Source organism: Mus pahari, chromosome 2 (genome assembly GCF_900095145.1).
Source record: "Mus pahari chromosome 2, PAHARI_EIJ_v1.1, whole genome shotgun sequence".
NCBI lineage: Eukaryota > Metazoa > Chordata > Mammalia > Rodentia > Muridae > Mus > Mus pahari.
Genome location: NC_034591.1, coordinates 161,039,412 through 161,061,993, shown reverse-complemented (window position 1 = coordinate 161,061,993; position 22,582 = coordinate 161,039,412). Strand labels below are relative to the sequence as shown.

Sequence of the window (22,582 nt, the reverse complement as noted above, 5' to 3'; positions counted from 1 at the left end):
TGAAAGGAAGACATGCATTTAACATGTGAAGGGGAAGCGCTGGTGCACACTAAATGTTAAACAGTTCAGAACCAGGCATGCTCCTACACAGCTGCACTCCTAGCACTCAGGAAACTGAAGCAGGGGGATTGCCACAAATTTGAGGCCAGCAAGGGCTCATAGTGAGTTCCAGGTCAGAATTGACTATGGAATTAAGACCACCATCTTGAAAAATTAAAAAAAAAATGAATAAAAGGGGGTGAGGGAGGAAAGAGAGAAAAGGAACAAGGAAAGAGAAAGAAAAAGAGAAGTTGGGGCCGGGGCGGGTGGCTCAGTGGGTAAGGTGCTTGCTCTGCATTGTGAGGACCCAGGTTCAGACCCCTATGTAAACAGCCGAGCGTGACAGTGTGCACAAGCAACTACCGTTAGCGGGGCTTGCTGGCCAGCTGCTCTAGCTCATCAGGTTCAATGGCACAAGCTGCCTGTCTAAACAGTAAGATGGAGAGCAAGAGAGGAGCAATAGAGGAGGACACCTGCTGCCACGCCGGCCTACACACACACACACACACACACACACACACACACACACACAATCTGCACACACACACACATCTGCACACACACACACACACACACACATTTGCACACACTACACACAAATTGCTGACTTGATGGCTCATGTCTATAATCTCGGTATTCAAGAGAAGGCAGGAGGATTGCCATACGCTTAGGGCTAGTCTGGGCTATAGCTTGAGACATACACTGAAAGCAAAACCAACCCAAAACACAAAGTCCCCTGAGTACAAAGGGTACCTCTCTCCTTTAGACTACATCATCCTGGCTGTGTGGGGGATGCTGGCTGTCAGTGGAATTACACTTCAGATTCGAAGAGAAAGGGGGCAGCCGCCTTTCCCTCCCCATCCCTACAAGCTATGGAAGCAAGAGCGAGAACGCAGAGTGACCAACATTCTGGACCCCAGCCATCACATCCCTCCCCTGAGAGAGAGGCTTTATGGCCGGGTTGCTCGGGTCAGAGAGCTCTTCCAGAAGGAACAACCGGCTGGAGAGAGGACGCCCCTGCTTCTGTAGGAGGCTGAGGGTCAGTGTACTTGCCCTGGTCAGCCGGGGTGGGTGACAGGGTGACGCCCCTGTGGATGTACAGCAGTGGAATTAGAGGATTCTAAGTGACAAGGTGAGAAAAGCCTCCAAAAAGTTGGTTGTAGATGTTTTTCCTCGTTTCCCACAATCTTGACAAGTTACCTTTGGTTTATAAATAGATGATTGATGTCTTTTATAAAATACACCAAAAAATAAAAATGTCTCCTTGAAGTCCTGGTGTTTTGTTCTTGTAGCTTCTTGGACAGTTACGACTTAGTCTGAGCCAATGGAGGGGGAGGCAGGCAGTGGGTATTTATTTGCTTTGTGTGTAGAAGTTTAGGGATTTGATTTGGGCCCTTGAATGCCAAGACTAATGGATAAGTAGCCCCCCTTTTCCTTAAAAGCAGTCTGATTATATGTGGCTGCATCTTATAGTAAAATCAGGAACCCTTTTCATTTGTTTTCAATATTCAAATGATTTATTTTAAAAACTGTGGCAAACTATCCTAACATGTAGCAATGTAGATTTCCTGCTGTTTTGCCAGTTCTTAAAGCGGTAAATTAAATAACTAAATTATTTCTGTAATCTAAAATAGCTCAGTTTATTAAAGATAATATAACTTTTATATGAATAAGTTATTTATAGCCCATTTTGTTTTGGCCTATTTTTGTGTTGGGGCCATTTAAAGCAGTGTTGGCTGCTGACCCTTCTTCCTTAGGTTGCATTACATGGTGACTGGACTGTATTTTGTCAGAGAGAAGTCAATGAGACCTTCTTCCTAGCACCCCGTGAAGTTGTGCTAATGACTGCTCTGTATAATCAAAGCCCCTGTGCTCCGAAGCTCAGAGGGGTCACTCAGCCAAGCTGCTTCTTAAGGCCGCCACCATGGGTTCTGTAAGGAGGGACGACCGCCAGGGCTGTGAGCTGGCTTCCCTGACAGTGTGACTCAGTGCGCTGGTGTGTCAGCGGTGAGCTTCTTAGTCTCTTCACAGCATGACTATAGCCTTGACATTTCAGGGCGCGGGTGGAGTCTTCAGGTCTGGCTTTGAAAAAAGGTTTTGAAGTTAAAACATAATGAAAAATTATAAAATGAACCCCATTTGGTTTATTTCTGAAAATTCTTATTGTTATTACTATCTAGCTTCAGCAATAATTTTTTAAATTGCTATAGGGTTTCTGGCTTCTGTCACATGCTTGTACTTTAGTTGTGCAGATTGTTGGAGAACTATTCTCTGTACTGTCGGAACACACTGCCAGTCAGTTATAAAAGGCAGAATATGCTTTCTTGGAGGGAGAATACAAAATATTTGTAAATTTTCATAATTTTTAATACCATTTATATAATTTTTGTAATAAATACCTACTTTGAAAAAATGCTTATGTCCTCCTTATTAGGATGTCTCCAAGGAGTTTATACCAGTCTTGTTTGTACTTACATAAAGTTAATCTGGAAAATACAGTTGTTTTAAAAACTTCACTTAAGGATAACAGGAAGTGAAGGGAATCCAGGGTGATATGGTTTATGTATATTTAAATGTATTTACTTATTTTTTCTTTTTTCATTATTTATTGACTTTACATCCCAGTATCAGCCCCTCTTCCTCCCATTCCCCCCACACAGCTCCTTCCTCCACCCCCCTATTCTCCTCAGAGAAGGGGGAGGTCCTCTGGCTATCACCACACCCTGGAACATCAAGTCACTGCAGGACTAGGAGCATCTCACTGAGGCCAGGCCAGGCAGCCCAGTTGGGGGAATAGGATCCACAAACAGGCAAGAGAGTCAGGGTAAGCCTTCCCCACTTCACTCTGCTCCACTTGTTAGAGGATCCACATGGAGACCAAGCTGCACATCTGCCACATGTGTGTGGAGGGCCTAGGTCCAGCCCTTGCTTGCTTGCTCTTTGGGTGGTGAATCAGTCTCTGGGAGCCCCCGAGGGTCCAGGTGTGTTGACTCTGTTGGTCTTCCTATCGAGTCCCTATCCCCTTTGAGTCCCTCAATCCCTCAACACTTCCACAAGACTCCCTGTGCTTCATGTAACCATCTAATGTTTGGCTGTGGGTCTCTGCATTTCTTTCCATTGGCTTCTGGGTGGGACCTCTTAGAGGACAGTTATGCTAGGCTCCTGTCTGCAAGCATAAACAGAGCATCATTAATAGTGTCAGGGACTGGTTCTTGCCTATGGGATGGGTCTCAAGTTGGGCCAGTCATTGGTGGGCCATTCCCTTAGTCTCTGCTCCATCTTTGTGCACATCTTGTAAGCAGGACAAGTTTTGGGCTAAAGTTTTGTGTGTGGGTTGTTGGGGGTCCTGACTGGCTATAAGGAGGCAGCCAATTCAGGCTCCATATCCCCTGCCACTTCAAGTCTCAGCTAGTCACCCCCATAGACTCTCTAGCAGGTTCTGGAGATGCCCTGCCCCTGCTCACCACCAATTTCTGTTCTCTTGTTTGCTCTCCCTACACCTGATTCCTAACTCCCGCATTGCTCCCCCACCCCCTTACCCACTCAGTTCCCTCCCTCCCTCCACCTCCGATATCTAATCTTCCCTAATACAGAACTAAACAGAATTCTCAACAGAGATTGAATGGCCCAGTACCACTTAGAGGAACATTCAACATCCTTAGTCATCAGGGAAATGCAAATCAAAATGACTCTGAAATTTTTACTCATCAGAATGGCTAGGATCGAAAACTCAAGTGACAGAGGATGCTGACGAGGGTGTGGAGCAACACTCCTCCTTGCTGATTTGAGTGCAAACTTTTACAACCACTCTGGAAGTCAGTTTGGCGGTTTCTCAGAAAATTGGAAATAGTTCTACCAGAAGGCCCAGCTATACGGCTCTTGGGCATATACCCCAAAAGATGCTCCACCATACCACAAGGATACTTGCTCAACTATATTCATAGCAGCCTTATTTGTAATAGCCAGAAACTGGAAACCTAGATGTCCCTCAACTGGGGAATGGATAAAGAAAATGTGGTTCATTTACAAATGGCCCAGCACTTGACTTCAAATCTGGAGACCTGACGTCAGTCCCTGCAGCTCATAAAGGTGGAAGGAGAGGACTGACACCACAGAATCTTCTTCTGGTCTCCAGAGCGTGTGCCGCGGCATGTGTGCACTGCAGCATGTGTCCCACATGCACAGACAACTATATATATTTAAACAATTCCTGTACAATTTCAGCTGTTCGTACATACACTTTTAAAAATAACTAGGCAGGTTTCTGACACAGAGGAAATGTACGGTAAGTTCTGGGGTCGGGAATGAGGTTTTGGGAAGATTGACTGGCTAGTTATATTTGTGGTTACACCTTCACTTTCCTTTAAAGGGTAAAGATGAATGTGGCCTGGCCTGAGGGTGTGCTCTGTGGTAGAGACTGCAAGGCCCTACCAGGTTCTAGCTCAAGTGCCTTCTCCAAATAAGAGCTATTAAATGTCTAGTGATTTAAACAAGACTCACAGTACATAAAGAGGTATATATGGAATGCCTATACTGCACTGTTTTGTTTTTTAAATCTTCAACTTGAGTATCCACACAGATGGGAAGCAAAGGAGGCTCAGCTTAAAGCAAGCACCGGGGAAACCAGGTTAAGCACATGGGCTTGCTGAAGAAATGAAAGGAGCTTCATCACTAGAATGCTGGAGTCAATGTGGCCGAGCCTGCCTCCACCTGAATTTCCCCAAGATCCTGAGAACTGTTTAGGCCCTAATTCTAGGCTTTGTCACAGTACTTTTTGTATAAGTTTGAGGAATATGAGGAATACAAGAATAGGACCTCATACTTGTAGAGCAAGCACTGTCCCAACTGAGCCACCTCCCAAGCCCTGTAGGTGTGTAACTTAACCCTTTTATTATGTGGCCTTTAGTTTTTCTGTTGCTTTATACCACACCAAGTGTCCTGACAATGATTTCTTAGCTTTGTTTTTTTAGACATGGTTTAGCCCTGGGTGTCCTAGAACTCATTTTGTCTACTAGGCCAGCCTCAAGCTCCAGAGATCCACTTGCTTCAGCCACACAAAGGCTGGGATCAAAGGTGTGTGCCACCACTGCCCGGCCTAAGGGTGAATGTTATTATCTACTCTGCTGTGGCTTGGACTAGGGCTAGCAGGTATGTTCCTGTCAGCAGGATTGCTAACAAATTCAATGCAAGATATAAAAGAAACTAAAGTCTAAGGTGCCCTGCAAGGATGGGGAACACTTTAGAAGTTTGGGGATGAAGAGCTTGGCTTTGGGCAATTTCAGCCTGAAATGTCTCTGGTAGTTACACACAGATTAGTGTGGAGGTTATGAGAAGTCTAAGCAGGAGCTGTAACTCTTAGAGTCCCAGGGAATTAAAATACTATGCAGGTTATAGACTGGGTGAGACCTTGGAAAAATTGAGGGGAGTCACAGCACTATACAGGAATAAGGAATGTATGTGCACAAACACACATGCACACACATACGCACAAATGCACTGACACAAACAGCTCCCTACCCCTCCCCCCCAAAAAGCCGAAGAGCTGAGTATGCAGCTTAGAAGAGCTCTTGTATATAGTTCTGGGTTTAAACCCTAGCACCACCTATCCCCTCAGCAAAGACACAAAGTATATTTAAGAAAAGTAAGCTTTGTTTTAAAATTAACCCTGAGACCAGACCAGTTTTAAACACTCATCTTTATTGACAAAATAGGCTCCTCTTCAGCACACTCTCATATGTAAGCTTAAAGCTGNTTATTTTGGGGGATGGGGGGATGGAAAACTTGCTAAAAACAAAGCAAATGTCTTTCAATATTCACAACCTTAAAATTATATCCAAGAAAACAAAGGATAAATAATTTTTTATAAAAATAATTACTTCTCAAATAACGTTTCACAATAGACCTGCTCAATACATTGATCTGACTCATCTCATCTGTGCCGCCTTTCTTCTTTTTAAAATTCTGGCCTGGGACAAAATTACATGAAAGAAAGTACCATTAAATTAAGGGTTACTTTCCAAAAAACAATAGAAAAATCTTAAAAATAAATTCACTTATATATAAAATATTAAGGCCTCTGCATGAGAACAGTTTAACATCTGGGGTATTGGCCCTTTCCTAACAGACCCATGACCCCACTCACCTCAAACTTCAGAATGAAAGGTTCTCAAGTGAAAAGTCCTTTTAATTTTGCCAATACATGAAATTACACATAAAATTACACTGCAAAGTAATATGTACTTAACAAATGATATACTGAAAAGTCTAACTTTCTGTCTGTGCTAATTTCAGCATGGACTTCAGATACAAGTATAGTGTATTTTTAGCCATATTTCACAATCTTTTATTCTTTTATTCTGATCACTACAGAAAAGTTTAGGTTGCAGTTGGTATGAAAGCACACTTCTGTATCCTGTGGCCTTAAGAAGTTTTTTTTTTTTTTTTTTTAAAGTGCAAAGCACAATGCCTATGTGTCCACACTTCGCTGCCAGTTTCTGAGTCACAGGTTATAAGAACTAAATGGGGCTTAGACTCAGACCCAGAACTTTGATTTTTGGAACCTGTATCTACTCTGTAAGTGTATGAAGAGTAATTTCTTAAATAATAAAGGAATTCCAAATTAACTTGGAAATGACCATACCTATCTCATTACATTAAATTGTCAACTCTTGTCTACTGGTGAACTGTCTTGTATCCTTAAACATCATGAAAAGAGGAGGAAGAGCCAGGTTCATTGTTAACAGAGAACCAAAACATAATCTTTCAAAGTAGTTTAACCTACTAAATGTGTCTATATATGGCTGTCTTTCTTAGAAAGTATATTCTTTGTCTTTCCTTCCTGAGATGCATACACTTAAGCAAGTCATGAGTAACTGCTAGCTAAGAGTTATGGGAATTAGGTGTAAGTACATTCCTTCTGTGTGTGATGCAAGTGACATATTTCTATAGCCTTTAAACATGAACTGCCTTTGACGAGGGCCAANCAAATGGGCAGGTGAGCACCAACGCAGCAGCTTTATGTACATAAGCTATGTCAACGCTGACAATGAACAGGAAGGTAAGACTTAGAACAAAGTCTTCCATTCAGAAAACCACACCAACCTTACTTTCAAAATTGTGATAATTTAGGCTTTCCAACATTTATTAGGAGTGTTCAGGGTGATCTAGGTAGCAGCTAAGAAGCCAACAGCACTTCTGAAACTGCAGTGCTCAGCAGCACCTTGAAGACTCGCTGTTCACTCTGTGGCTCGGCTTCTCCTTTCTGACTGGTTTGGGATCTAGTTTATGACCACTGGTTATACATTCTGCTGCTGTCTCTTTGCCAGTGTCCCTGTACATACCAGAGGGAAAAGGCTGACTGAAGTTGGGTTTAATGTTCACTCATCCACTCACTTCTGGGCCCGTTCTAGTGACCACACAGAANATCACTCAGCTCTTCCTCAGACTCAGGTCACTGTTAGTCACTAAGGCAGACAGAGATGTACTCTCTGACGCATCATCCTTCCGAAGGTTCAAAAACGATTCTCGAGTTATCTGAAGGATCTCTCGCAAGCCTTTGTTTTCTTGCTGTAAGAAAACAAGGAAAACCCAAGATGAGAAACATGCAGAAATAAACTGCTGGTCTGGCTGACTCCCTTAAGGCAGCTCCAAGAGGGATACATATTTTAAAAGCTAACTGTATGAAGTGTGGCACAGAAAGCAGACTCTATAACACATAAATGGATAGATATACTATGAGTCACAGGCAGTCACAACCTCAATCTAAACAGATTTCAAAGCCTGGTGTGGTGACACCTGCCTTTAATCCCAGCAGTTGGTAGGCAAAGGCAGGGGGATCTCTATGAATTTGGGGGCTTTCTAGTTTACATAAGGGCTCTAGGCCAGCCAGGGCTACACAATGAGACTTGATCTAAGAAACAAAAGACAAAGCCAGATTTCAAATGGTGTTTTAAGACGCAGCATCAGTACTCAGCCTCCTCACTGCTGGAAGCCTTAAGGTGTGCAGATGGAACAGGTGACTAGGCAGAAATCAGCTTGTTCTGCAAACAGACTGGAGATGATACATGTGTATGTAAAGCACCCATTTACACTCATGCTAGGGGTAAGTTTGTATGAATAAGACTTTGAGGTAGACTTCATCACTCAATAGAAGTTAGTAGGTATGTTTCCCTCAGCAAAATTTGAGTTCAGCCAAGACCAGCTGAGGTAATTATTTTTCAGAAAGATATGTAAATGGTTATCTAGTATTGTATGCAATTTTGTCATTTTATAACCTATTCTCTACAGCTGTTGTGGGCTCATTTTCCAAGTCTCAATGGTCTGGCCCAAGGGTTGTTTCTGAGCATAGTTCTGACTTTCTCCTTTTGCATGACCACAATGAAGCTGAGCAAATATAAACTGATTAGTTTGCAAAGACCAAAATGCTTTCTGGGCCTTTGCTGAGAAAGCTGACCTACCCTTATTATACAAATGGGAGAGTACTATATGCTCCACGACAGATAGGCTTTATGGCCATCCATAAGAAATTTCCTGATCATGACTCCAAGCAAACTTTTAAATTTTATTTTCTGGGTGTATCTGTTCTATGTGTGTATGTACATGTGAAGACAAAAAGCTGAAGCCGTTTGCAATCTACTTTCTTTTTTGAGATAGGGTTTTTTATTGAACCCGGAACTTATTGTTCCAGCTAGCCATTGTATCTGACCTTTACAAGGGTGTTAGATCCAGAGTAAGGTCCTCCTGCTTCACAGTTAAGCTGTTTACCCACTGGAGAGCTGAGGCTAACCTTCCTGATCTTCCTGCCTCTCCTTCCCAAGTGCTAGAATTAAAGGAGCACCACACCTGGCATTATTTGTGCATTATAATTTTTTTTACATCATTATGATCTCTAGCACAAAGAACTGAATTTTTTAAAATTATGAAACTGAAGAAATATATATGTGAATGAATTCATACACATATATTTCTTCAATTTCATAAAAAACTGAGATATATATATGAAAACAATGCAGAATCAAAACTCAACTTTTTCTTTTCAAGACAGAAAGGTTTCTCTGTGCAGCTCTGGCTGTCCGGGAACTTGCTCTGTAGACCAGGCTGGCCTTGAACTCAGAGATCCACCTGCTTCTCTCTCCCAGATGCTGGGATAAAGGCAAGTGCCACTATGCCTAGTTTAACAATCAACTTTCTCAGCTACGGTATACTTATGCATCCTGAGGATCCCAGACTGACATTACTACCCAGTGGTCTCTTCCACTCACTGTTACCAGCATTCAGATTCAGAAATCATTACCACCAACTTAAAAGTGTGGGTGTTAAGATCGGGAATGTTCTCTGGTTGAATGTTTTCAGCGATACTTTCAACCCATATTTGATTTAAAGTTTAAAACTCACTTCAAGTTGAAATATCCGCTCCTGTTCCTTGCAGCCCTGCTGCTCGTCAATTTCAATAGCTTTTCTCATTACTGCTGCCATCTCGGTGATCTGGTCAACATGTGCTTGCAGCTCCTGGAAGAAAGGAAGGGTGGACAGATGAGAGGAAGACTTTACTAGGTCTGAGTTCTCTCTTGATAGAACGGCACTGCCACCTAACACAAGTGTGATGTCCTTATGTGGCCTCTTAACATGAATCAGTCATAACAAACTGGTGGACATCAGGTGTTAAGATTAGTATTAAGGATATGTATCACAATATAACTCAACCCTACAGCAAAATACTTATTCACATTTATCACAATGACCAGGAAGATTTCTTTTTCACATCTACATGTACTGTGGTAAAAGGGGAAAGATTAAAAACTGTTGGCACACATACTATTTCTTCTTCCCTGAAGTCTGCATGACTCAGTCTCCTCTGCAGTATTAATGCATATAAGCTGATTCAACTCAACCAATCGTCCTTGAGAGTAAGAAGAATATCGTTTCCATCCGTCTGTTACTTATCTAGTGTTTGTTGTGTAAGAATTATTACGTAAAATGAACAAAGTGCTATGGAGTATTAAAACACAAAGTGGCATTTTTTCCGCTTGATGAAAATAGAATTAATTTCACTATAATAGATACCCATATTTATCAGTTTTATAAATTCTTTCAATCTCATTCCTTGTTTTTTGTATATCTATGATGTGCCAAGCAGTAAGCCAGGCAACAAAAGTGTAGTTCCTCTCAATACACCTCCCCTGACCTTAGGAGCTTTGTTCAGTGAAGGAGACAAAGGGGTTTAAAAATCGAACAGAAGCCTGAGAATAATTACCTTGCTAATATTAATACAAAAAGTAATGAAAAGTCAATGAAAAAATTCTCAAATGAACATCAAGTCTTTTAGATAGTTGGATGGTTATAGAAAGGATTTGATCAAGACCTTAAAGAACCCACATAACCATTACATTCTATCACTGAGCTACGCCCCAGCCCCATTTAATAATTTTGCATGTTTTTGGTTTTGGAGAATGAATCCAGGGCTACACCCTTAATGGAGGCTATACCTTTGTCTTAATGGAGAAATCTTTGTAACATAGCACTCAGAAGACACAATAAAGAACTAATCTGCTTTGTCTAGTACAGTGCAATTAAAATAAAAACTAAGTACATTAAAAATTAGTAATTCTGTCTCTCACTTGTACAAGTAACGCTTTTAAGTGGTTAATGGTGATATGTGGATAAGTACCTTCTGCATGATACACAGATACCATCTATGGACAGCCTTAGATTAGCCTGTGGTAGCAAAGCTGTTACCAAAGCAAGGAGTTACCACTGTCTGCCATACTGCAATGTCACTAAGATGCCTCTGTTATAGAGGACACAGTACAGAAAACTGAACCGCTGAATGATGGTAAAATTTTTGAATGCCAATGGCTTTCTCAGTTTATAATGTGGTCAGAACTGTGGCACTAGCAAAGGCTTAAAAGGAACATAAGCCAATAATTTCTTGGCTTTAAAATAAAAAGAGTATTTATTTTTTAGTACAGTCTGTTTTAACAAGATCATCCGGAAGAAACAAAACATACTTAGCATGAATTAGAGGCCCTGTGAATGACTTACTAGCTGTAAGGGTCACACTGCTTTTAAGGGACACAAAGCAAGAGCTATACAGCTCTGAAGCCCAGGCGCCAACAGAGCTGTCTTGACACACTGCTCACTTCTATGTCTGTTTATTCCTACTCTGCAGCAACAAAACTTAAGACACAGGCAGAGAGCATCACTATGTACAGCTATGTCTGCACAAAAGGCTTTCCTATTTGTGAAATCAAACAAAAGGACTGCAAATAATTAAAGATCTAAAAGTTTTAAGTTTGATGGACCAGCGCTTTTATACTAATAGGCTTAAAGTTATTATAAAGAAAATAGTTTTCTTTTTTTAGACAGGGTCTCACTGCATAACTCTGGCTAGCCTGGAACGTACTATGTAGATCAATCTGGCCTCAGACTCACAATGATCTCCCTGCCTTTGCCTTCTGAGTAAGAAAATATTTAGAAATACACAGTTTTATAACAAAAACTTCAGCAACATCTAGCAAGAGCAAGTAAAAGATGGTAGGTAAACATCTCAAAAGTTTCTGTCACACTGTGTATGTATGTGTGTGTGTGTGTGTGTGTGTGTGTATATATATATATATATACACACACACACACAAACATTATTTATAGGTTTATGTATGTAAATTTTATGTATGTATAATTACTTATATCCTGTGCATGAAACACAGAGAACTAGGGACAAACTGAAGCGTTTTAGACTCAGCAGCACGGCCATGAAAAGCACACCGTTCTTTCATTGATTCCATTTATTTGCTGATCTAATCTGAAGGGCAAGTCAAAGTAAAACAACTTTTTAAATGGATCCCACTTCCATCCACCCCCAAAGTTGACTGTTTGATTTAGTGTACATTCTGATTTGCTTCCAAGTGCCTCCTCTCCAGTCCGTGCTGAGGTGCTTCAAGGATGTGCCGAGATGCATCCAGGAAGAATCCTTCGCAGCTGTTACGATGTACCATGTCAATCTGTAGTACAGAGTCATTATAGTGTTAATACGGATTTCATCCGTCATAATAAATTGAGTGAGTGTTAGTTCATGCGTGTTAGCCAACTGTGGAATGTTTGCTTTTTTAAGATTTCCAAAAAGGCATCTGTTAAAAAATAATGTAAAAATAAGTATTTGGATGAAACTAAGTTATGTTTTCTAGTGATTTTTAAATATGGACTCAAAAAGCTCTAGGTAAGTGTAAAATTATATTACTAAAGCTTCAAGTGGGACTCATACTCCAAAGTGCAGCTACATCCTCTGTGTTCCCAAGCATATTCCAGAACTGTTTCTGTTTAGGCATATTAGACCACTGGTGCCTAAACAATTCTAGAATCCTGTACTTTTGTGCCTTTGTCTCATTTCTCTGCTTTTGCATTCCCCCACTCCTGTAGTTAATTCAAGGCTAGATTAAATAATTTGCCTTTCAGACTTTGCTCCTCCTGCTATAACAACTACCAATTTTTATCATACTACCTTATATCATAGTTACGTTTTTTTTTTTTTTCTGTATCTTCCATTACACTGTAAGCTTTAACAGTAATATAATGAATTCCTTCATTTACCTTGCTCTTGCCTATAACAACTAAATACAGGGTACTAATCAATATTTAATTTACTGAGCCAGAGTGTCTCCTTTTTGGGAAAAATCAAAACCACAAACATTAATATGTATTAGTTAGAATTAATAGCAAATAACTGAACAGTCACTTTACCGAAGGCAAGGATCGTCACTTAGATGACCTCAATCTACATAATAAAGATGGAAGGTTTAGTGGCTACTTAGGAAGTGTTTAACTTTTTAAACGAACAGGATGGCATAGATGAATGGTACACCAGTGGGTTTTATTTTTGGTATGGGAATTAAACCCAGAGCCTCAGGCATGCGCAGCACATGCTCTACCATGGAGCTTGCCCCCATCTCCTCATGTGTGTTAGAACACAGATGCTGTCACCGTTGCTACTACATGGGACTAATGATCTGTTGGATTTTACTCTATACCCCTAGCTCCTGCCCACCATAGTGTTTACTCTTCTTTCAAAATTTCATTTTTAAAATTGTAGAACATGAGGGCCTTTGAGAATTAAAACTGCATTTCAACTCTTTATACTTTAAAAAACCCTCTTATTTACACATTTACTTATTCCTTTGTAGGAGGGTGGAATTAAGATAGCAGCATCTCATGTAGTCCAGGCTATCCTTAAATCCTGACCTTTTTGCCTCTATCGCACAAGTACTGGAGGCTTAGGTATACACTGAAATGCTCTGTAGTGAATATCATCAACAACAATATAGACTTTACATTCAGAAAACCAGTTAAATACCCAAGAATTTCCATTTTGTTAGGGCATGGCTATTACAACTAGATAATATTAAATCCAATTTTAATTCTTTATTCTCATACTAACATAAGAGGTAGCTTTTTAATTCTTAATATGTAGATCTGTCACCCAAAGAATACTAATAGATACTTAATTTTGATGGAATAATTTAAAAATCTACAGAGACCATCATGGAAAAAATATTTTAAAGATTCAAGAATATGTATCAATAATTGAGAAATATATATATATATATATATATATCACATAACTACCACTATTTCTTAAATAATATTAGTTGTAAGTAGGTTACTTTATCATTATCCAACCTAGTTTAGTATTTTTATTTCACACTGGCAGTTAAAATTCAGTTTAATGTAAACAGCAACAGTTATCCTGTTTGTCTTGACCCTAAGTAAACTGACTGCAAGAATGCTCACCCTACCCACCTCAGCTCTAACCATCTCATGTAGTCCAGGCTATCCTTAAATCCTGACCTTTTAGCCTCTATCTCATAAGTACTGGGGCTAAAGGGGTGTCACCAGGCTTAGGTACACACCAAAATGCTCTGTAACAAATATTATCTTCTAAAATGGTATCAACTATACATAGTATTGGTTCAATTCCTTCCCTAGCCCCAGTGTTTCATGAAAAGGAGTTGGCCGTATCCAGACTAGACTCTTCAAGAAAGCCATCTACACTCAGCAGTTGGCTGGCTTTAAAAGCACTTTAGTGTCCGTCTGTCTACCATGTAGCACTGCACAAATTTACTACAGGGAAAATTACTGCTTTGAAGCAGAGAATCTTTTATTTTTAACATGGTTTATTTCTGTAAACACACACATACACACACACACACACACACACACACACACACCCCTGCGTGCATGCCCCATCTTCAAGTTACTAAAGACACCAATCAGGAGGCAGAGGTAGGTGGATCTCTGAAGGCTAGCCTGGTCTACAGAGTGAGTTCCTGGACAACCAGAGGCTATATAGTGAGACCCTGTTACTAAGGAGCAAAGGGAGTTAGAAGAATAAGCCACGTAAAAACACAGTATATAACAAGAAATTGGGGGGGGAGGTGATGATGACTGAAAATGTCAGTTAAAAATGTGACGTCATTTTATATGCATTAAAACAATTATTATTAGATTTTCATTGTTTAAAATCTGAACATAGGTTAACCAATCCCCCCCAATTTTTATTCCAAGTCAATTTTGTATAATGGATTACCTTTGAGTGTTGCTCTTTTAACTTCATTATTATACCTGGGTCATCTTTTTTGCTGGCCATTAGCAATCTGAACATTTGCTCTCGATACTTGCTCATTATCAGTTCCAAGGCAGACTGGTGTTCTTCCAAGGATGTTCGCAGTTCTATTAAGAACAATGTGCTTTTATTCAAATGAGTTAAGATTACGTAAACTATGCTCTTCCATATAATATTTATCGAAACACTGGCATCTTATAGGTATACCATGGTACATGCACAGAAGACAACTTGCAATTGACCTTTACCTTTGACCCCATGGGTCCCAGGGATAGACTCAGGGTGTCAGGCTTGGTGGCAAGTGCCCTGATCTGCTGAACCCTCTCTCAGCTTTTCAAAGGGTTCATTTAAAACTCATTTCTTAGAAATAACTTCAGACTGGGGAAAGTTCCACAGAGGTGGAGTGTTGCGATGAACTTGAGCTCTTATGCTGAAGACTGAAGGAATGAAAAACCTACACAAGGGGTGTGAAGGATGTCTGAAGAACTGGTTTGCAAGGGCAGAATGTATGTGTCTGGAGGAGAGATCAGGAACTGACTGATGGGCCTTGTTAAAGAAAATAAATACTTATTCTGGAAAGCTCAGTCTAATGTGTGTGTTGAAGGAGAGAAGGACAGGATGACAGGGATCATGAGTATCCTGCCTGGGACGGTAGAGGATGGAGTGGAGTTCCTTCACAGGTGACAAATACAGTGCAAACGGGATGTCGAAGAGCATCTAAGATGATGCCAAGCTGGGCAGACATTCACACAGAGGACTGGATAAAGCAGCAATAAGTATATCTAGTGATACAGACCAGAAAATGAGATTAAATGTTAAAAGTTAACTTCTGTTAACTATTCCATTAAAAAAAAAAAGATTCTATTTTATTTCATGTGTATACATGAGAGCCTGCATGTATGTCTGCACACCAGACAAACCAGAAGATTGTCAGGTCCTATGGAGAGGACAGTTATAGAGACTGTAAGCTCTGCCTGATGTGGGTGCTGGGAAATGAACTTGAGTCCTCTGCAAGTGCTCATAACTACTGAGCCATCTCTCCATCCTCTCTCCCACTTATGAGTATACGAATTAGTCCCAAACCAATATAACATTGAAAGATTAAAGTTCTCTTTAGTGACATTTATCTTGCCTTTGTTCTCTTGTTGTAATTCTCTGATTTGTCTGTTTTCTTGCTGGATTCCCATAACTAGTGTGGATCGTGGCCGATGTCTTGCTACTTCATTAAGTTCTTGGATTTCTTCCTGATACTAATGAAAAGGTTAAAGAACAACATATTGGAAGGCATTACTTGCAAATTTTTATCTGATAAATAATATAAATGAGCAGACCCTCTAAGTATTAAACAGGCGTTATATGACCCAACATTCCATTCCTAAGGAAGAGAAAATGTTCGCAATGTTCTTACTCATAATAAGAAAAAAAAAAGAGAGGAGTTCAAGGATCTACCCATGGAAGAAAGGAGAAACAGGATACACTGAATTCACTTGCAGTGGAATATTATTGGGCAATGAATGAGTAGACACATATTACAACCCAGATGAATTTTTAAACATGGTAAGAGACCAATTACAAAAGGCAGGTAACATCCTACTCACATGCAGTGTCTAGAGCAGGCCATCCACTGGGAGAGAAGCTGAGTGGTTTCCAGGGGTGAGGGCAGTAAGCCAGAAAGACTGATGGATGTATACAAAATGGAGGAAGCAGACTTTTCTTGGGGAATGGACAGAGTCTGTTTATTATGTAGCTTTGGCTGTCCTGGAAGTCACTATGTAGACCAGGCAGGCCTCAAACTCAAAAAGATCCACCTGCTTCTGCCTCTTAAGTGCTGGGATTAGAGGCACGTACCACCATACTTGGCTGGATTTTGAATTTTTTTTTTTTTTTGAAGTGGGAATGAATTTCATTTTAGAATTCATTCTTCTTGAGGCATTCTTACTGAATAGCTATCAATAAATTCATCATAACTGCTGGTTTAAAAGAGAATGGCCCCCACAGGCTCATAGGAAGCAGGAGGTGTGGCCTTGGAGTAGGTGCATGACTAGGGGGTGAGCCTTAAGGTTTCAGAAGGTCAAGCCTGTTCTCTTCCTGCTGCCTGTGGATCAAGATGTAGAATTCTCAGCTCCTCTACACCACATCTGCCTGCATGCTGCCATGATGATAATGGACTAAACCTCCCAAGTGTAAGCCAGCCCCAATTAAACATTTTCCTTTAAAAGGGTTGCAGTGGTCATGGTGTCTCTTCACAGCATTAAAACCCTAACACAGTAATACTCCTCATTCCTAACTTCAGGAGTCAAACTCCTTTGGGGGGCTAGAGAGATGGCTCAATGGTTAAGAACAGTGGCTGCTCTTCCAGTCGTCCTGAGTTCAAGTCCCAGCAACCACATGGTGGCTCACAACCATCTGTAATGAGATCTGATGCCCTCTTCTGGAGTGTCTGAAGACAGCAAGACAGCAACAGTGTACTCATATACAATAAATAAATAAATCTTTAAAAACACATCACACCAAGTGATGCTTGCTGGAGTGCAGGAATCAGGCTGGATGGTCAGGGAGCATATGGTTTTAGGGAGACATAGATGCAAAGTAGAGTAAGTGACCTTGCTACACTAGTTCTGGTGACTTTTAAAGAGCCTTAGTTTAGGGCTGCTTGCTTGCTTTTTTTCCTTTTTCCTTCTTCCTTCCTTCCTTCTTTTTTTTTTTTAAGAGACAGAAAAAAACAGTTTTCCTCTTTGTACCCCTGGTTGTCATGGAACTGTCTCTGTAGCCCAAACTGGTTAACTCAGAGATCTGCCTTCCTCCTGAGTGCTGAGACTAAAGGCATGTGTCACCACCACCCAGCTAGGGCCACTTTTTTTAAAGCTGGAAATCGTTATGGAGGGGTGGCTTACACAGTAGCTGAATTTGATTGTCTACTGGATGATTCCCCCACATTCTATTACTAAGAAGCAAAACTTACTTAATTTCTTTCTGTAAATAATAGATTTAAAACATGCTAGAAAAAAAATTAACTTGAAATAACTACGTAGGGTGAAAAATAGATATTTTCTTGCATTATTTCCAAAAACTATTTGGTTGTTAAATAATATCCAAGTATTTTATAAGGAAAATTATAAACATCTTGACATATAACACAGCAAAATGTCCAATGCATGCCAACATTAGTGAAATGTGTTATCTGGTCCTTAACAAATGTATTTAGACTTAACAATCTCACTTATTACTTAACTCAAATGTGCATTTTAGTCAAAAGAAGGATGAAATTTATAGGTTTTAAAATACTTATATATCTTAGGGTTTCTACTGCTGCGACAGAACACCACGACCAAGAAGCAAATTGGGGAGGAACTGGCTTACACTTCTGTAACTATGGTCGTCATCAAAGGAAGTCAGGACAGGAACTTCACAGGGCAGGAACCTGGAGGCAGGAGCTGATCCAGAGGCCATGGAGTGGTGCTGCTTACTGGCTTGTTTCCTATGGCTTGCTCAGCCTCCTAATCTTATGCAACCCAGGGATAGCACACAAACAATAAGCTGCCTCCCACCCCCATCACTAACGGACAAAATGCCTTACAGCTGAATCTCATAGAGGCATTTTCTCAACTGAGGCTCCTTCCTCTCGGATGACTCTAACTTGTATTAAGTTGACACACAAAACTAGCCAGTATACCTACCTAAATACATGTCACTAAAACATGATAATATCCTAGTCCAAAGTGAAACAAACATACAAGTGAGGCTACTTGAAAATTTTAATTAATTAGAAATTATTTGCTTAAGTAGTAGTTTATTGTAGTGGATTGAATGAAAGCAGTTCCCACTGGCTTAAGGAGTTGAACAATAGGTCACCAGCAAGAGGCACTATTTGAAAGGATTAGGAGGTGTGGCTTTGCTAGAGGAAGTGTGTCACTCAAAGAGGTGGCCTTTGGCATTTCAAAAAAGCCCATTCCAAACCCAGAATCTCTCCTGGTTGCCCTGTGGATTCAAATGTAAGACTCTCAGCACCTACTCCAGCATGTCTGACAGTATGCCGCCAAGCTACCTGCCATGATAATGGATTAGACTTCTGAAAACTGTAAGCAAGTCCTGATTAATTGTTTTCCTTTATAGGTGTTGGTGTGGTCAAGGTATCTTTTCACAGCAATAGAACACTAACTGAGATATTTATAATTTATGTATTACTTAGCCAAGTATTAATAAAACTTTGGTAAGTAAAGTCAGCAAGGGAAAGTCAGACCTGCTTCATTGCTTCCACTCGCTTGCTGAGGGCAGTGGTCTGCTCGATGAGCGACTCCGCTGCATCATCATGATCTCTCAACCTTTCAACAAGGGCTTTAGCGTCAGCAAGTGCCTTCTCAATGGTGCAGCTCATTTCTAAAGGAGAACCAATAAATAAGTTAAAATCAGGACTTAAAGTTAACATATCACTTCTTGGTTTCACATCATCAGATCACTTTCTGAGACTTCATTATTTAGTGAGGAAAAGCAGTTAGGAATGTCCTATACTACCTGGTAGGATACCATAAGCTTAAATGCAAATCTTACTGTAAGAACTCTCCCTTGCCTGTCCCCCCCCTTCCCGTACCCNCCCCCNCCCCNNCCCCCCCCCCCCCCCCGTGTGTGTGTGTACTTTGCTATCTATGTCAAAGTCTCAACCTCCTCTTGGAGGAGCGTCTACTTCTTTTGTAAAGTGACGTTAAGACCCCAATTCCTTAACCTTTCCTGGGGTGAGAGGTTTCCATGGAGGATATCATTAGCCACTACAGGCAACTTTCACTATGTTTTAACAGACAATAAAGGGATTTTGAGATGGCTGAACCTAATATTCACTTCTTTTCTCAAGCACATGGACCAGAAACAGCAGCTGCACTTTGAAGGAGTCACCAAGGGCAACCCTAAATAGCAGCAAGAGCAAGAGGAGTGTTGAAGAGCCCAGGCCTGGGCTGCAGGGTAGCAGCAGGGACACAACAGCAGGACAGATATCTGCTGCAAAGGTGCCATAGCTCAGGTAGGGCAAGTCTTTCCTCTGCAAGGTGGGTGAACAAGAGTTCCAGTGTGGATTCAGGCTGCAATCCCAGCAACAATGCTGCTGGGAAGCATAACCTGAAACCCACATGGTGGCCTCACAGGAGGCTGACTGACAGGCCATGATAACCTCCAAAACAAAACAGAAATCTGAAAAAAACAAGAGATTCCTTCTGTAACAGATTCCAAAAATGAAAAATAGGTGAAATGTTGGATAAAGAGTTCAGCAAAGCTGGGCAGATCTCTGTGAGTTCAAGTCCAGCCTGGTCTACATGGTGAGTTACAGGATAGTGTACATAGTGAGACCCCATCTCAAATAAACAAATAAACAAGCAAACAAATAAGGAAACAATTTAAGAGAATAATTCTTAAGATGCTCAGTTTGGGGCTGGAGTAGTGGGTTCAGGGGTAATCATGCTTGCTGCTCCTGCAGAGGACTGTTGTTTAAGTCCCAGCACCCACATCAGGTGGCTCAGAACTGTTTATAACCTCAGGTCCAGGGATTCAATACTCTATCTGGCTTCAGCACACCCCAATGCATGTGTGCATACCCACACAGACAAACAGTCAGACAGAAAGACACATACACAGACATTCACACACATACGTAAAACTTAAGGTCAGACAGCTCAATGGATCTAAAAAAATACAATATTGAATGAAATTAGAATTACAGAGCAAGACATGAGCAAAAAACACAAAAAAAACTAAAGAGAATTCCCAGAAATGAAGAATTCAATAAAATGGTTCTTTAAGATAAATTTATAGCATAACATAAAACATTCGTATTAAGAATCTAAGATCTGAAATCAATTATATAAGCCCTAGCCTTGAGAAACCATAAAAAGAGCAGAATAAACCCAAAGTTAATAGAAGATAAAGAATAAAACTCAGTAAAACTAAAAGCCGGTTCTTTAAAAAGACCCATAAACCAAAGAGGGTGATATCTGTGTATCTATGGAGATGGGGAGTGGGGCATGTAGGGATAGGTACTGAGAGAGATTTAAATAACCAAACCAAGAACAAATTAAAAGCTGGGGGTGGTGACCCATAATTGCAATCCCACTACCCAAGAGTTTGCAGCAGGGGGATCAAGAGAAGGAGTCTAGTGTGGGTTACACAGTCTGTCTCAACTCCCACTCACTTAAAGAGCAAGGAAATCACTGCAGAGTCATAATACACTTTAAACACAAGTGAACAGAATAACACATCTCATATACATGAATTAAGTAATTGAGATTAAACAGATTAACTCCTCGAAACCCAAAAATGACAAAATCATACAAGAAGAAATAAATAACTAGTAATAGTCCTATAACTATTATAGTCACTGGAGTTACATAACCACAAGCCCACAGCTATTTTCTGACAACTAGGAAAGAAACTGAGTTAAAAATACCTGACAAAAAAAATCTCCATACCCAGAGAGCTTCAGCGACAGATTCTAAAACACATCAAGGGCTTTGAGGAACACTGCTGTTCCTGCAAAAGACCTAGGTTTGCTTCTGAGCACCTATAGGTAGCTCACAACTTTCCCTAACTAATTCCAGGGGATTTGACACAATCCTATGAACTCTGGAGACAGCAAGCATGTACTTGGAGCACATACATACATATAGGCAAAAGGTTCACACACATAAAATATGTGGAGAGAGCCGGGCATGGTGGCACACACCTTTAATCCCAGCACTCGGGAGGCAGAGGCAGGCGGATTTCTGAGTTCAAGGCCAGCCTGGTCTACAAAGTGAGTTCCAGGACAGCCAGGGCTACACAGAGAAACCCTGTCTCGAAAAACCATTAAAAAAAAAAATGTGGAGAAAGTACTGTGCTCTGTAGTGAGAATTTTGGTTTCTTTAAAAAAACAGTTTAAACAAAACAAAACAAAACAAAACCCAGTTACACTATGTGAATTTTTTTTTTTTAAAATCCCAGGTGTGGATAAGAGGTGGTTTCACAGAAGTTGATTATGATTTGCCTTATGCACTTAGCAGGGGTGTGATTTTTGCCAGCAGCAGATAATTTAATTCTGGGGACTCTGGAGAGGGTATAAATGGGAAAGCCCCAAGAGGGTTTGTGGCAGCGGATGTTTCTCTTGCTGCTGCTACTGTGTTTGCTGGATTTTCTGATGAGGACTGCACTTGCCCCTAAGAACTGGATGCCTTTAATCAGCAGGAAGTAGTCTCAAGAGGTCTATGCCCCCTTTAACCTTTCTTCTCTCCTACCTAATGTTGTGGGGTTGGAAGAGATTAGGGTGGAATAAGGTTGGAAGGGAGGTAGAGGTATAAGAACCCACTAAAATAGCTAAAAAATATGCCAACAATGTTCAAGGGTTTAAAGACTCATAAAGACAACAGGTTTTCAGTTATCAATCTAATGCAGCTAGAAACTGACAAGCTGATATTGCAATTACTACAGAAAGCAAGGAAATCAGAATCACAGGCCACAGAAGACTAACCGATTTATTTCTGAATGCAAAAGGAATGTGGTACTCATACTCCTGTAACTCAAGCACTGAGAAGGCTAAGACAGGATCACTCCAAGTTTGGGATTAGCATGAACTACCATGAGTTCAAGGCCATCTTGGGCTATACAAAGTTAAAAAAAGAAAAGAAAAGAAAAGGTAAAAAGGCAAATCAGAGGGTATCAGGACTAGACCACTGGCTCAGTGGTTAACAGCTCAACTGTGAGGACTAGTGTTCAGACACCAAGACCCTTGGCAGGGAAACCAACCCCAGCTGCAAAACAAAGCGCTCTTCCAGCCTTCAAGGCCACAGGCACACACACCAAACACCCATACACATACCTCTTTCTTTCTCTTTCTTTCTTTCTTTCTTTCTTTCTTTCTTTCTTTCTTTCTTTCTTTCTTTCTTTCTTTCTTTCTTCCTTCCTTCCTTCCTTCCT

The 22,582-nt window shown here is 40.6% G+C and overlaps 2 protein-coding genes across 3 annotated transcripts in view; one reads left to right on the top strand and one right to left on the bottom strand.

Annotated features, from left to right (window-relative positions):
• The window catches only part of Tm7sf3 (transmembrane 7 superfamily member 3), a 37,586-nt gene extending 35,146 nt beyond the window's left edge, over positions 1-2,440 (top strand). The window contains exon 12 of the mRNA XM_021190900.2: positions 806-2,440. Coding sequence (XP_021046559.1) covers positions 806-1,068 — 263 coding nt within the window. The 3' untranslated portion in view covers positions 1,069-2,440. The remainder of the gene's footprint in view (positions 1-805) is intronic.
• Positions 2,441-5,715: 3,275 nt separating this feature from the next.
• Positions 5,716-22,582, bottom strand: part of Fgfr1op2 (FGFR1 oncogene partner 2) — a 21,249-nt gene continuing 4,382 nt past the window's right edge. The window contains exons 2-7 of one of the 2 annotated variants that reach the window (XM_021189960.2): positions 18,894-19,030; positions 15,786-15,903; positions 14,618-14,760; positions 11,925-12,038; positions 9,433-9,546; positions 5,717-7,605 (exon numbers count right to left, since the gene is read on the bottom strand). In XM_021189960.2, the coding sequence (XP_021045619.1) occupies positions 7,468-7,605; positions 9,433-9,546; positions 11,925-12,038; positions 14,618-14,760; positions 15,786-15,903; positions 18,894-19,028 (762 nt within the window). In that variant the 5' untranslated portion in view covers positions 19,029-19,030 and the 3' untranslated portion in view covers positions 5,717-7,467. Of the gene's footprint in view, positions 7,606-9,432; positions 9,547-11,924; positions 12,039-14,617; positions 14,761-15,785; positions 15,904-18,893; positions 19,031-22,582 lie in introns of both variants that reach the window. The other variant, XM_021189961.1, reaches the window with a different exon arrangement.